The sequence below is a fragment of the Nyctibius grandis genome, chromosome Z (assembly GCF_013368605.1).
Source record: "Nyctibius grandis isolate bNycGra1 chromosome Z, bNycGra1.pri, whole genome shotgun sequence".
NCBI lineage: Eukaryota > Metazoa > Chordata > Aves > Nyctibiiformes > Nyctibiidae > Nyctibius > Nyctibius grandis.
In genome coordinates this window covers 69,399,057-69,411,754 of record NC_090695.1, presented here as the reverse complement: position 1 = coordinate 69,411,754, position 12,698 = coordinate 69,399,057, and the positions used below count along the sequence as shown (strand labels likewise).

Here is a 12,698-nt window from a genome sequence, read left to right as displayed (position 1 = left end):
ACAAATGAAGATACCGGGATAAGTGAATTATCCATACTCCTACAAAATGTTGGTAGCACAGCAAAGAATGAAGTCTGATCTCTTAGGTTCAGTTGTTCATAGTCCTCTATTCAACTAGAGAGAACACTTCAGGCACTAAGCAAGCAAAAAAAGACAAAGCCCAACCTACAGCAATTCTCTTCAAATTCTAATGTAAGAACTCCCAAAATACAGATAATAGACAAAAACGCCTGCTCCAGAATTGTTTTAGATATATGTACTGTACAGCCTCAGCATAGTTCTCATATGATGAATGTTATAAAACACACCAATGGCACTGACTACAAAACAGTCAGGCGTACTCCCCTTCACCTTGGCAAACTCAGTATCGTGGCAAATGGAATGGTAAAAAGAAATCCTCAATGAAACAACATCAAAGATAAAGAAACTCAAAAGTCATATTTAGACTTGACATACACCTTCAAAAGATCAGAAGCCAAAGAAAACATGGCTTCCATTTTTAAACATCTTTTGTGTCCACCCAACACTTCTAGTGGTGTACCGAACTAAGAACACATCTAAATACCTTGAAAGTTCTGAACGTATTTGCACCATTTTCCTCCCGCTTCCAGTACTTTGTTAGCACAGTCTTATGCCCTCTTCCACCAATTATATCTGATTAAGAAAAGTCTCCTGATCTAAGCCAGAACTTTTTTGCTAGGAGAGGAAAACTGGTTTGAAGTTATGTTTATACAAAGGATTCCTATTTGTTACTTTAAGAGGTCAAGTCATGGATAATCTGCAGAGCAAATTTTTCCAGCATGAATTTAAAATGCTCCAAGGTTTACCTACAGGGAAACAATAATACTGTGTTCCTTTGGAAGCTAACTAAAAGTACCATTCACTGTCTTAAGGAGCCTCAGTTTCAGAATGATTTTCCTTTACAACACAGATAAGAGATCTGTCGTATCTGAAGGATGACTTAGATACTGCTAAGCAAGTATTTCATTATTTCGTTCAGGTCTGTCAGTCACGATCTGGATTTGGGGGCATTTATATAGGTGCCTGCTTTTGAAGCCAAAGTTGCAAACTGACTCTATGAAAAATAAGAAAGATTGCTGTATCCCTCTGACTGCTGAGTTGGCAGGAACATTCTTTATTTTATTTCATTCACAATATTCTATTTGACCAATTTGTACACTTCCATAGTGACTTTAAGGTCTTTATGGAATAACTCTGGTTTAGGTGACACGAAGAGCTATAAGAATAGCTTTTGTTGCAATTATGATGCACTGAAAGAGAAGCTGTAATTTGAAACGTTAGCAAACTCTTCTATAGTGAGGACAATGGAACCAATTTCAACGTATTAGATGCTCATACGCTTTCCTATTACAAGTATCTTACCTGCTAAGAGAAACCATGTGAAATCTTTCAGCAAAGTTCTGAAAGGTAGGTGAGGATGAAGGGAAAACTGACTAAATGTGACTACATTAAAAAAAAAAAAACCCAGAGCATTTATGTGATGCCATTCAAAGCAAAAACCTTACCCATTAGTCAACCCTTTAAAAATACAAAAAAACCATAAACTCTGTTTAAATTAGCTTGATCAGTTTCATACCTGCAGGTCCTTTATACTGTGGGCATTCCTTTTTAATGTGACCTTCTCTTCCACAGACAAAACAACGTTTTTCTCTTAACTCTCTGTCTTCCAGGCGCTTCCACTTCTCTGCTGATTGCCTGGGAGTCTTTTCTCTTCCTATTTCCACTATTGTCCTTGCTAGTGTTCTCTTCTGAGGTGTACAAAGATGCAACTTTCCCTCCTTGATTGGGCTCTCCTTTTCTGCTGTTTTATTCTGAGTTTCTTTGCCCTCTCTGCTTCTTTTCTCCTTGCTTTCTGTGTATCTCTGGTTTTTCATATCTTCATAATCATGCCGCCGTCTTAGTCTGCAGGAGCAGAAAAATGCTGCAGAGTTCATAGGCCTTACATACGTACACAGAGTTAAAAAATAAACACAAAACCAAGGGCTGCCTACAGACAATAGATTTATTTCATTTATTTTTTCAGTGTGTTAAAGGGAATTAATGTACCTGTCCCTTTGACTCTCCTACCAAACAGTGCTACACTGCTGTAACATATATTTAATAATTTAACTTTACAATTAGATTACAATACAGACCTAAATTCTAATAATTATATCTCAAAAAATATAAACACAACAGAAAATCTGGGTGCTGGAGTTGCAAAGACAGTGGAAGAAAAGAATCACTGAGCAAAATGCTAACAAAAGTACAAAAAATAGGGCTATAGTTCTATTTTTTTTTTTCTTCTTGTAGAATTCAATCAGAAATCTCCCTTCCTTCTGAAACTGTGTATAATCACAGTATCTCTAAAAGTCTCTTCTCCTAGGAGAAGCTTCTAACACGCTAGATCTTAAAGATCTAGCAGTGGGGAAACAGCTACCACTGCCGGACTAGTTTTATCTAACTTCTTTATACATGACCTAGAGAAGGACACATCAGTAAAACCTCCAGGTCTGAAGATGATACTAGGCTCCTTTGGTCAGTCAGATGCAGTGCTAATGGTAAGCACTTAAATACCTCACAAAACTGAATAAATGGACAAAAGAATGGCACATGAGCTTCAAGGTGAGCTTCCCTTTTTTTTAAAAAAAAAGGGAAAAAGGAAGACCTGGGGAACTACAGGCCAGTCTCACTTCTGCCTGGCCAGATCATGGAGTAGATCCTCCTGGAAACTAATATAAGGCACATGGAAAACAGTGAGGTGATTGGTGACAGCCAACATGGCTTCACTAAGGGCAAATCGTGCCTGACAAATTTGGTGGCCTCTACGACAGCGTTACAGCATTGGTGGATAAGGGAAGAGTGACTGACGTCATCTACCTGGACTTGTGCGAAGCATTTGATACTGTCCCACACAACATCCTCGTCTCTAAAATGGAGACTTATGGATTCGATGGGTGGACCACTTCAGTGGATAAGGAATGGCCTGGATGGTCACACTCAAGCAGTCAACAGCTCAATGTCCAAGTGGAGACCAGTGACAAGTGGAGTGCCTCAGAGGTCTGTACTGGGACCAGTATTATTTAACATCTTTGCTGGGGACATGGACAGTGGGATTGAGTGCACTTTCAGCAAGTTTGCAGGTGACACCAAGCTGAGAGGTGCAGTTGATACTGTAGAGGGAAGGGATGCCATCCAGATGCACCTTGACAGGCTGAAGAGGTGGGCATGTGTGAACCTCATGAACCTCTTGAAGTTCAACAAGGCCAAAGGCAAGGTCCTGCAACTGTGTCAGGGCAATCTCAAACATGGATACAGGCTAGGTGATGAATGGATTGAGAGCAGCCCTGCGGAGAAGGACTTGGGGGTATTGGTGGATGAAAAACGGAATGTGAGTTGGCAATGTGCGCTCACAGCCCAGAAAGCCAACCATATCCTGGTCTGCACCAAAAGAAGCATGGCCAGCAGGTCGAGGGAGGTGATTCTCCCCCTCTACTCTGCTCTCGTGAGATCCTGGAGTACTGCATCCAGCTCCAGGGTCCTCAGTACAGGAAAGACATGGACGTGTTGGAGCGGGAGGGCTGGAGCACCTCCCCTATGAGGACAGGCTGAGAGAGTTGGGGTTGTTCAGCCTGGAGAAGAGAAGGCTCCAGGCAGACTTTATAGCGGCCTTCCAGTACTTAAAGGGGACTACAGGAAAGATAGGGAGAGACTCTTTATCAGGGACTGTAGTGATAGGATGGATAAAACACTAAGAAAGGACAGAAGACATCATTTTGTTGCAACATAAAACCATTGTGTGCCTACATCTGAGCACTGCATGTTGGTCTGGTCTCAATATTTTAAGAAGGAAGTAGTAGAGGTAGAGAAGGTACAGAGAAAGGCAGCTAAAATGATGAAGAGAGCAAGCGTTTAAGGAAGAGATACTAAAAAGGCCAAGACTCTCCAACCTGGAGAGAAGGTAGAGGGTGAACACAATCATGGCTTACAAAATCATCAAGGCAGTATCGTTACTAACTAAATCCCACAAGGCTACACCTATGGAATGCTTATGGAACTAAAATGAGATTGGCCTTAAACAGATGAAAGAAAGTACTACTTTACACATCAGTTAGCATACTTATGGAACTGGTTGCCATAGAAGATCGTTAAGGAAAACAGGAGAATCAGGTTCAGAAAAAAACAACCAAACAAAAAAAGGACAAAATCATAAACAACTCCAGTCCACAAATGAGTACTACCAGACCAGGGCAGGTATGTGCTCTAACATCTCTTACACAGCAACTGCAGATTCTCGGGGAATGCATGAGAAGAGATTACAGAAAACAGCCAACTAGTGTGCCCTCTATAGACAGCATCTCCTACTGCAGTGGCTGGACAGAGGACTCAGATGTATAAGTTGTCTCACCCCATATGGCATTTATATTCTTAGATGCAAAATCCCATTGACTTTTGCTTTAATGTATATAGAACATAGCTGTGTATGTGCAATGAACTGGGGTTCCACTCCAGAATGCAAGATTAAAAATCCATTGCATCTGAGACAGCAGGTAGACATTGAGCAGATTTTCACACCACCTTCAGCTTTCTTTATTTTCAAACTGTCATCAGCTACTTTATGTGCCTTTGCTGAAGTTGAATAAATGGCAAAATTAACAGTCTCAACAATGTAATTTCACAATTCTCTATTGTGTAGCAGAAAGGCTACTTCATCTGACCCAATGTAAGCAGCTTTTTAGCTACTTACATAAAAGTGCAGGTGATTTTTAATTACAGTTTTTAACACAGACTCTACACAAAGGTTAGATTTTTCCATTCAGCTTACACGTGAGCACAAAGGCTTTCAAGATTTCATCCTCTTGAAATTTTATTCGCCAATTTTCACTATTTTATAGACATGAAATCTTTAAAGAGCTTTGTCTTAACTGGGAAAAAAATCCAATGGATCAGTTTTAAGTTTAGACAGTGCATCATATGAACAGCAGAAAGATCAGATCAGCATTCATTTGTTACAAGAAGATAGTTGCTGAATTTTGGACATCTGGTTACTGAGGATTAGGAAACCTCTTGGATGTAAAATAGGACATTGTTCTCATATGTGTGTGCTTAAGAAAAATAACGCTGTGACATTCTTGTCCTTTTTGACACAAATTGCACGATGCTGTGAACATGACAAAAATGCATCTTGCTGGGAGCAGCAGGATTCTAGAAGCTATCAAATTAAAATATATAAAATGCTTTTGTGAGTGCTTTTCACAGCACACAGCCATTCAGCTCTGCATTTAGATTCTCTTTGACTACTGCTTTCCTATATAATGAAGTACAGAGTCAGTATTACTACCTTAAGCTAAGCAGTTTTGTAGCCTTTTATGAAAAGATTCTGTTAAAAAACACTACAGATGATGCTGGCAAAAGTTAAGCAGTGACTCAACACAGACCAAAAATTTAAAACACCAACACCATCCACCACTGCCAAAACTGATACTGATAAATTTTCATTTCAACAATAAAGGAAATAATCTGCAGCATGTACAAGTTTTGCTTTAGCATTACTATCCTAATCTTTCTTCTAAACAAACCTAAGGAAATGTTCCACACAGATGCCAAAACTATACTCACTTTCTTCTCATAGGACAATCTTTCATGAAATGGCCAATTTTACCACAGATTCTGCAGCATCTATCATTTGGTGCCAATTCTCCTCCCGTTAGTACCTCTGGATCAAAAAAGTACTCCTGAAGAAGAAATCATGCATTTAAAAGGAAAATCCATACACTTGGGAATCAAGACAGATAAGTGTTAAACAACAGTTAAGAGTCACAGAGAAGAATAAACCTGGTGTGTGTATATGTTGCAAATTAAGTGTAGTTAATTGAATTCTTTTAACTGTACTCTCGTCTGAGCAGTATTACGTAGCATTAGTAGTTAAAGTTGCTGAAGCCCTGGGTAGCAACTTTTGTGAACTTTTGAACTTATCTTGGACTGTTGCTTAGTTACGTGAAGGGAGGCCCTGAGACCAGTGCAAACTAGGAGATAAGGAGGTTACAGCTGTCAGCAGAAGTTGTAACTCGTCCAGATAAGAACAGCTAACAGCCTGCCTGAAGACAGAGGAAAGAATCCAATAAGGAACAACACCCTAGACCAGAAAATTATCACAGGACCAAGAGGCATGCGCAGGGTGCATGAACAGCACATGAAGAACGGATGCATAGACTGTAAGGGTATAAGTGCCCAGGGGTTTCTTTCTTCTGGGTCCCTCACCAGAGGCACTCAGCTCAAGCTGCTCCTACAGCTGCACTATTCAATTAAATTATTTATTTTTCTTGGACCTGACGTCTGATACTCTGCTTTGGGAAACCTAGTGTGAAGAAACTTGGAGCTGAACTCCTGAAAGGCCTGATAAGATTAAGTGGCCACCGGTCTCTTCTTTACAGGCAGCCTGCTGACCACCAGGCCTGCAAGCTCTTTTTTAAAACTGCAGTTTTAAGAAACGGTAAGCTGGTTTTGATAGGGACTAAAATATGTAAGTCTGTGCAATGAAGCTCTGACATGATCAGTATTCTGCATGCCAACACATTTTACATGCAAACAACATGAAAATCATACTCAGTAATAATTCCCACAAAGTTTTTTAGAGTACTGTTGAAATTTAAGAGAGAAGAGCTTAAAGAGAATTTAACCATACGCCTGCAAGTGGTAAGTTACACACCCAAGAGCATGCACATACTGCTCTTAGAAGCAACTTACCATTTTTGATGAATATTCTTTAGGAAATATTTTTATAGGGGTACCAAATACTCTTCTGCCATTGATAAAAGCCTTCATTATAAAATTTGTCACTGGGGAAGACAAAAAAAAAAAAAAAAAAAAGGAAAACATCATCCAAACATCAAACAAGCCAGTAAAGTAAGATCCAAGACAAGATCTTCATTTTGTATTCAGATTTGTTAACAAAGGAGACTTACTTTTTCTCGACAATCCAGCTCCAAGATTGTGGTTCAAATCAAAGGGGTCTGTACAAAAAGCATTACAGGCATTACTCAAGTCCAGGGTAAGATCAGCACTGTATATATACACATGAACACCCCGAGGCAGCTATTCCCAATGCAGAATTAATATACTGAAATTGAACTGTGCAAACTTATTGAAAAGAAATTAACTCCATAGGCAAAGGATCACGGCCATCCAGCTCTGAACTGACTGAAACTTCTTGTAAAAGAATGTGTTGGATGTGCAGGTGATACAGTAGAAATTCTTTCCATGAAAGTCATATGGGCCAGCAAGTGGTTTAGGGATCGTTCCTAAAACATGTTACTGCATTTTCTTGATACAGACCATGGTATTACTTAACAGTGTAATCACACACAGGGTTAAACTGGTCATGTAAATATGGACTCAGCTAAACTTTGTATTTGTGAGAAAACCTCAACTGCATTACAGCTAATTTCTTTTCCAAAAGGATTTGGTTAAATCTATTTTTCTGTCAGTTACTGTCATCATGAAAAGTATGAAGTCTGCTCTGCAGCTTCTTTTCAGTAGAGGGGAAAAAAAAAAAACCTAGAATAATTTTTAGCACTACTGAAACTCAATGGGAATTCACAATGATTTCAAAACATGAGGAAATAACAACTTATAATATAGTAATAGAAAAATAAGCAAGCCTTGTGGAAAGACCAAATGTTTCATGTGGGCATTAAAGAAATTCCACATATTTGTGTACTTCATGTGCTTTTACCTTCAATTACAATGTATTTGGACGTCCACTGCTTCTTGAAAGTTGTAAGCAGATTTTTTCTCCTAATGCAGATGACATGCTCTTTAAAATCAAATTCTTCTGTGTAGAAACGGAGAAGTCCCAGCCACAGTTCACCAACAGATTCAGTGTTTTTGCCACAGTCTGGCCAAACAACCGACTGAAAATAACAAATACTTTTACTTCTATTACTTCCATTAAGCAGAATAATTTTCATAACTTGGAAAATCAAACAATGTAAATCTTATTTTATAAAGAAACACAATTGAGTTACACCGGAATACTTTCCTTCCTTTCATAATTGGTATTAATAATCTAATGTTGATTTTAAAATATTTTTTAAAATATTAAGAACAAAAGTGGTGAAATAAGAAAACTTCTAACGTTAGGTTTTGCCTGTTTTAGAAAAGAATTTATTAATTCACTTTATAAGCCTACTGAAAACAAAATTGTTCAACAGGATTAACCAGCTATGACTAGATATGCAGCTGGTATTTGTAGGAGTCATCTCTACCCGGTAATGTGACACACAGCAATTGATCATCATTAACACCTTAAAATAAATTTTTTAATCTATTTTTTCAGATTTTGCAGATTTTTTTATTTCACAGATGAATTACAACCAACAATAGTCTTAAAGTTTTACAGCATGGGATTGGGATTTTCAAAGCAATAGCTACTCCACTTCCATTTCTACACTCAACCACCATATTTGACAATAATGTTTCTTACAAGGAATTCTTTTTCATTTGCAAAGCTACAGGTAACACCATTTCAAATTAACTTTTCTGATTTACTCACCAACTCCTCTATATTATCAAAGAAATAAACGTTCCAGCCATCAACTAAAATTTCAGGCTTTTTCGGTTCTTTGTAGATCTGAAAGCATAATATTAAACCCATTAGAAGAGCCCTTCAGATTCAGCACTGACATTCTTCTGGTCAATACTGTGTACAGATACTCGTTTCTTTCTTCATATACTGTACCTCTTGAAGAACAGGGATGACAGGTGGATTTCTCTGTTGAAGAAAATAAAGCACCATAAGAGTATATGCGTAAGAAGAAAGGCTACCTCGAGATGCATCTCCAATGTCACATATCTAGAAAAAGAAACACAATTTGTATCTTTTATGATTCTCATCTCTTGCTGCAGGCACTACTGCTTCTAGAATGCCTGAAATATACTTACCTTCGTAAAGACTTTCATTGTGTAACACAGATATTTTACTCTGGGATCAATGGCTGCATATGATGACAGGAGTCTTGTGTTATGCAAGGCCTATAAAAATAAGAAAGTAATATAGAAAATACAGGAGGTCTGAAGAAATGAAGGAATAAGCTGAAAACACCAAAACCAAAACCTCTAAGCTGTGTGCTCAAGACATGCAGATGTGAAGCCCTGTGTAGTAGAATGTATATTGAGAAAGGAAGCATTTAACAATGAGATTATTACCTGCTCTGTTAAAAAGCTGATCAACATCCTTGATCTGCACAGAAGTGGTATAAAGCAGCATTCTCAGAACAGTACTTCGGAAAAGGAAGCATTAATCTGCTACTGCATTTTCAAAGTATTTGGTAGAAGGTAAGTTCTCGAACTGAGAGATTTGAGCCCAGAAACATGGGAAGCTGTCAACTGACCCATATGGATGCATAACTTCAAGAAGAAAACTTTCAGACTTACTTAGTGCTTGAGGTATCTTCCTCAAGACTCTCCTTGAGCTCATACAAAAACTTCAGAAAGTTTAATACTTGGCTCTAAAAGTTACTTTCTTTTGTTGTTTCAAGGAACTGGCTTTTGAAGTTCAGAAATATTAAAAAAAAAAACAAAACTTGCTTTCAAAAATATTTGGCCAAGAACTTGTAGTTTTTTTGTAAATTCTAACATGTTCCAATTCAGGCAAGCTGGGTTCAACATCACTGTTCCAGGTCTCAAGGCTAAGCAAGAGCCATTATAGGAAGTGGGCTACAGGAAAGCTGAAATTATATTATTTTGTCTTTCTCATTTACAGGAAGACCTAAACACCTAAACCACTATTTCCTAGTATTACTGAAGAACTAATATATTTTCTCAAGAGAACTGACAACCCTAAATTCTCAATTGTGCAACTGACTTCACTCATAATCAAATAAAAAAAAAGGTTGTTCAGAAATCTAAAACTGCAATAGGTAATTGGAAACAGCTGATTATTGAACACCAACAAAACAATCACTTCAATCTCAAGAAGCAGATCCACATTTTTCTGTTAAAAAAAGTAACATAAAAAAGGAGATAACCTTACCAGGGTATTATATAAACTGATGTCTACTTCAAGACCACTTCTGACATGGAAGAATTTGACAATTGGAACTTTAGCAGTTGTTATAGGCAAGACATTTCTTAAACCTAGGATGAAATATGTTTAATTGCTGAATGGCTGCAATACAGTTGTAACAGTATCAAACACTGTACAAATAACTCTAAACTGTAGTAAAAAGGCTACAAAATAAAATCTTAGTTGATACCAAAATTGTGTTTCAGTTATATTTTAATATTGGTTTTAGGCATTTGTCAAACATGATGAATCTGCTAAATATCATATATACAAATATATGTTGAGCCCCCCAATAAAACAAAGATCAGAATTTACAGAAAAATAAGCTTAAGAGATCACTGGTAGTTCACTCCAATTATATTAAATTCATGTGAGACACACCAAACAAGCACTACAAAATGATAATTTCTTGTAGAAAAAACAGAATTTCCATTGCAAACTTGTATCGGCCTACCTTCTACTATTAACTTATTCGCCACTGAACATACAAATACAACATGATTAGTAACTTGAAGCCTCAAGCTTTAACTTATGGTTTGGTCTTACGCGTGTGGGTTATAAATATACTATCTGTCCAATTCAGATGTGATCCTATAACATTATAACCTATAGACTGACATATGCAAACAAAATTAAATCCAAATGTTCACAACATATAACCTCACTCTTACTAACATTAAGCTCTTCAATATAGTTTCATCTTAATGATTTTAATCTACAGTGCTCCAGAATGTTCTTACTACAGAAGCTGAAGTCTCATAAACAGAACCACTTATTTTAATTTTCAAGAAAGTTACCTGACTGTTTCTTGAGAACTTTTGCTAAATCTTCAATGATTCTGATGCAATCAAGTCCCTAAGACATTAAGAAAAAAAGTTGAAAGTTGTATCTGCTACAAGTATTTTAGGCAAGCCTTTTATTACTTGCTGTTAAGCTTAAAGCTGTAAATTGAGAATTTCATATCATACAGAATTATGTGAATACCAGAAATTGTTTCAAAATAGCACTTGTAAAATCAACACTAGATAGTATCTTAACATAGGCTTATGAAAAGTTTTTATCAGGCATGAAAGGAGACTGATGTCCTTTTCCACTGCCTCCCATTCTAGTTGTTTATGCTACAAAGCACATTATTTATCTGCACAGCTAATGCTAGAAGTAATGGTAGTGCAGAATTCAGAAGATGACTCACTACTGAGAGTCATTCTTAAACTCATGCCTAGACCAACAGCAAAACCCCCTAAAATAATCTGCCTTTGTGGAACCTCTTTGTGTGTTTTTCTAACCTGAAAAGCTTTTATAAAGTAATAAATTTGTTACACTATATACACAATATAACCATAAAATTTTGCATTTATTAAAAAAACAATCTTTTCAAACTACCTCAGCAGTTTCCATCCCATCCATTGTCATACAGATATCAAGGTCACTTTGCTTGAAGCCAAAGCCATTTTTTGAGGAGCCAAACAAATTCAGCTTGGTTCCTGTAAGAGATGTGATGGGTTATAACCGCATATTGACACAGAATCTCAAATTGTATATAGCTTCAAACCACTGCATGTCTTTTAATGCAGGCATGAAAACATTACTATCTTTGTATGGTAATCAAAACTTATTTTCTTATCAACTTTGCTGATGAGGAAAGAATCTCTAGTTTCATTGGTTCAAATGAGCAGCCTGACAGACCAGAAACAAGTTAGGTTATCCAATAATTAAATCCTCAGCATGCAGGACTGAGCTGAAATCTGATAGAATATGTAAGACTCTCTCTACAGAGATTTTCAGGATAAGACACTTATCTGTCCACATACCAGGCTCCACCCAAAAATATGAGGAAAAACTTCTTTCCAGTGAGGGTAACTGAACACTGGAACAGGCTGCCCAGAGAGGTTGTGGAGTCTCCTTCTCTGGAGACTTTCAAAACCCGCCTGGACGCGTTCCTGTGTGACACGATCTAGGTAATCCTGCTCCGGCAGGGGGATTGGACTAGATGATCTTTCGAGGTCCCTTCCAATCCCTAACATTCTGTGATTCTGTGAAGTCCGGGTGTTACAGGTAAAAGCTCCAGAAACAAACAAAAAAATAAATTCAAATACCTAAGTTCTGGAGATAGGTCAGATGTTGTGCCTGTATTTTAAAATATTCCAAAACCAGTAAGTGTCAGTAGGAAGGACTGCAAAAAAGCTCGTTGTTTGTAAGAGCAGATACAACAACAAGAAGTCTGGCTAATGAGTAAGGCTAAAATAACAATTATAAAACTGTTCCATTACTGCTTTGATTGTCTTTTCTTTAACTTGCCATTGTTCCTTCCTACTAATGTGTTTTATATATGACTAAGTCAAAAAAGACTTAAAGCCTTAAAAGACTTGAAACAGAAATTCATGAAATGAAGTATAGCAATGCTGAACAACAATACAGGTTAAATGTTCAAAGCAAAAGTGTTCATTATGCTGATACAGTATGTTTTCTTGCAAAACACTGAAATATGAACACACCAAAGTATAAATGTAAAGACAGAGCTGCCTAATTACCTGGGAAATCCTGTCTAATGAAGTTTTCCAAGTTTTGTCTTATATGTTCCCGAGCCTGATCCTCTACAGTGTTTGGAGCAAAATCATCTTTAAAAACAAAA

General features: G+C 37.3%; 1 protein-coding gene across 4 annotated transcripts in view; it reads right to left on the bottom strand.

Annotated features, from left to right (window-relative positions):
- Window positions 1-12,698, bottom strand: part of TUT7 (terminal uridylyl transferase 7) — a 35,725-nt gene that overhangs the window by 2,637 nt on the left and 20,390 nt on the right. For 3 of the 4 annotated variants that reach the window (XM_068423137.1, XM_068423138.1, XM_068423139.1), the window contains exons 15-26: window positions 12,598-12,684; window positions 11,450-11,550; window positions 10,864-10,921; window positions 10,034-10,137; window positions 8,944-9,033; window positions 8,741-8,854; window positions 8,555-8,632; window positions 7,736-7,913; window positions 6,966-7,013; window positions 6,748-6,839; window positions 5,620-5,735; window positions 1,598-1,923 (exon numbers count right to left, since the gene is read on the bottom strand). In XM_068423137.1, coding sequence (XP_068279238.1) covers window positions 1,598-1,923; window positions 5,620-5,735; window positions 6,748-6,839; window positions 6,966-7,013; window positions 7,736-7,913; window positions 8,555-8,632; window positions 8,741-8,854; window positions 8,944-9,033; window positions 10,034-10,137; window positions 10,864-10,921; window positions 11,450-11,550; window positions 12,598-12,684 — 1,392 coding nt within the window. The remainder of the gene's footprint in view (window positions 1-1,597; window positions 1,924-5,619; window positions 5,736-6,747; window positions 6,840-6,965; window positions 7,014-7,735; window positions 7,914-8,554; window positions 8,633-8,740; window positions 8,855-8,943; window positions 9,034-10,033; window positions 10,138-10,863; window positions 10,922-11,449; window positions 11,551-12,597; window positions 12,685-12,698) is intronic. The other variant, XM_068423140.1, reaches the window with a different exon arrangement.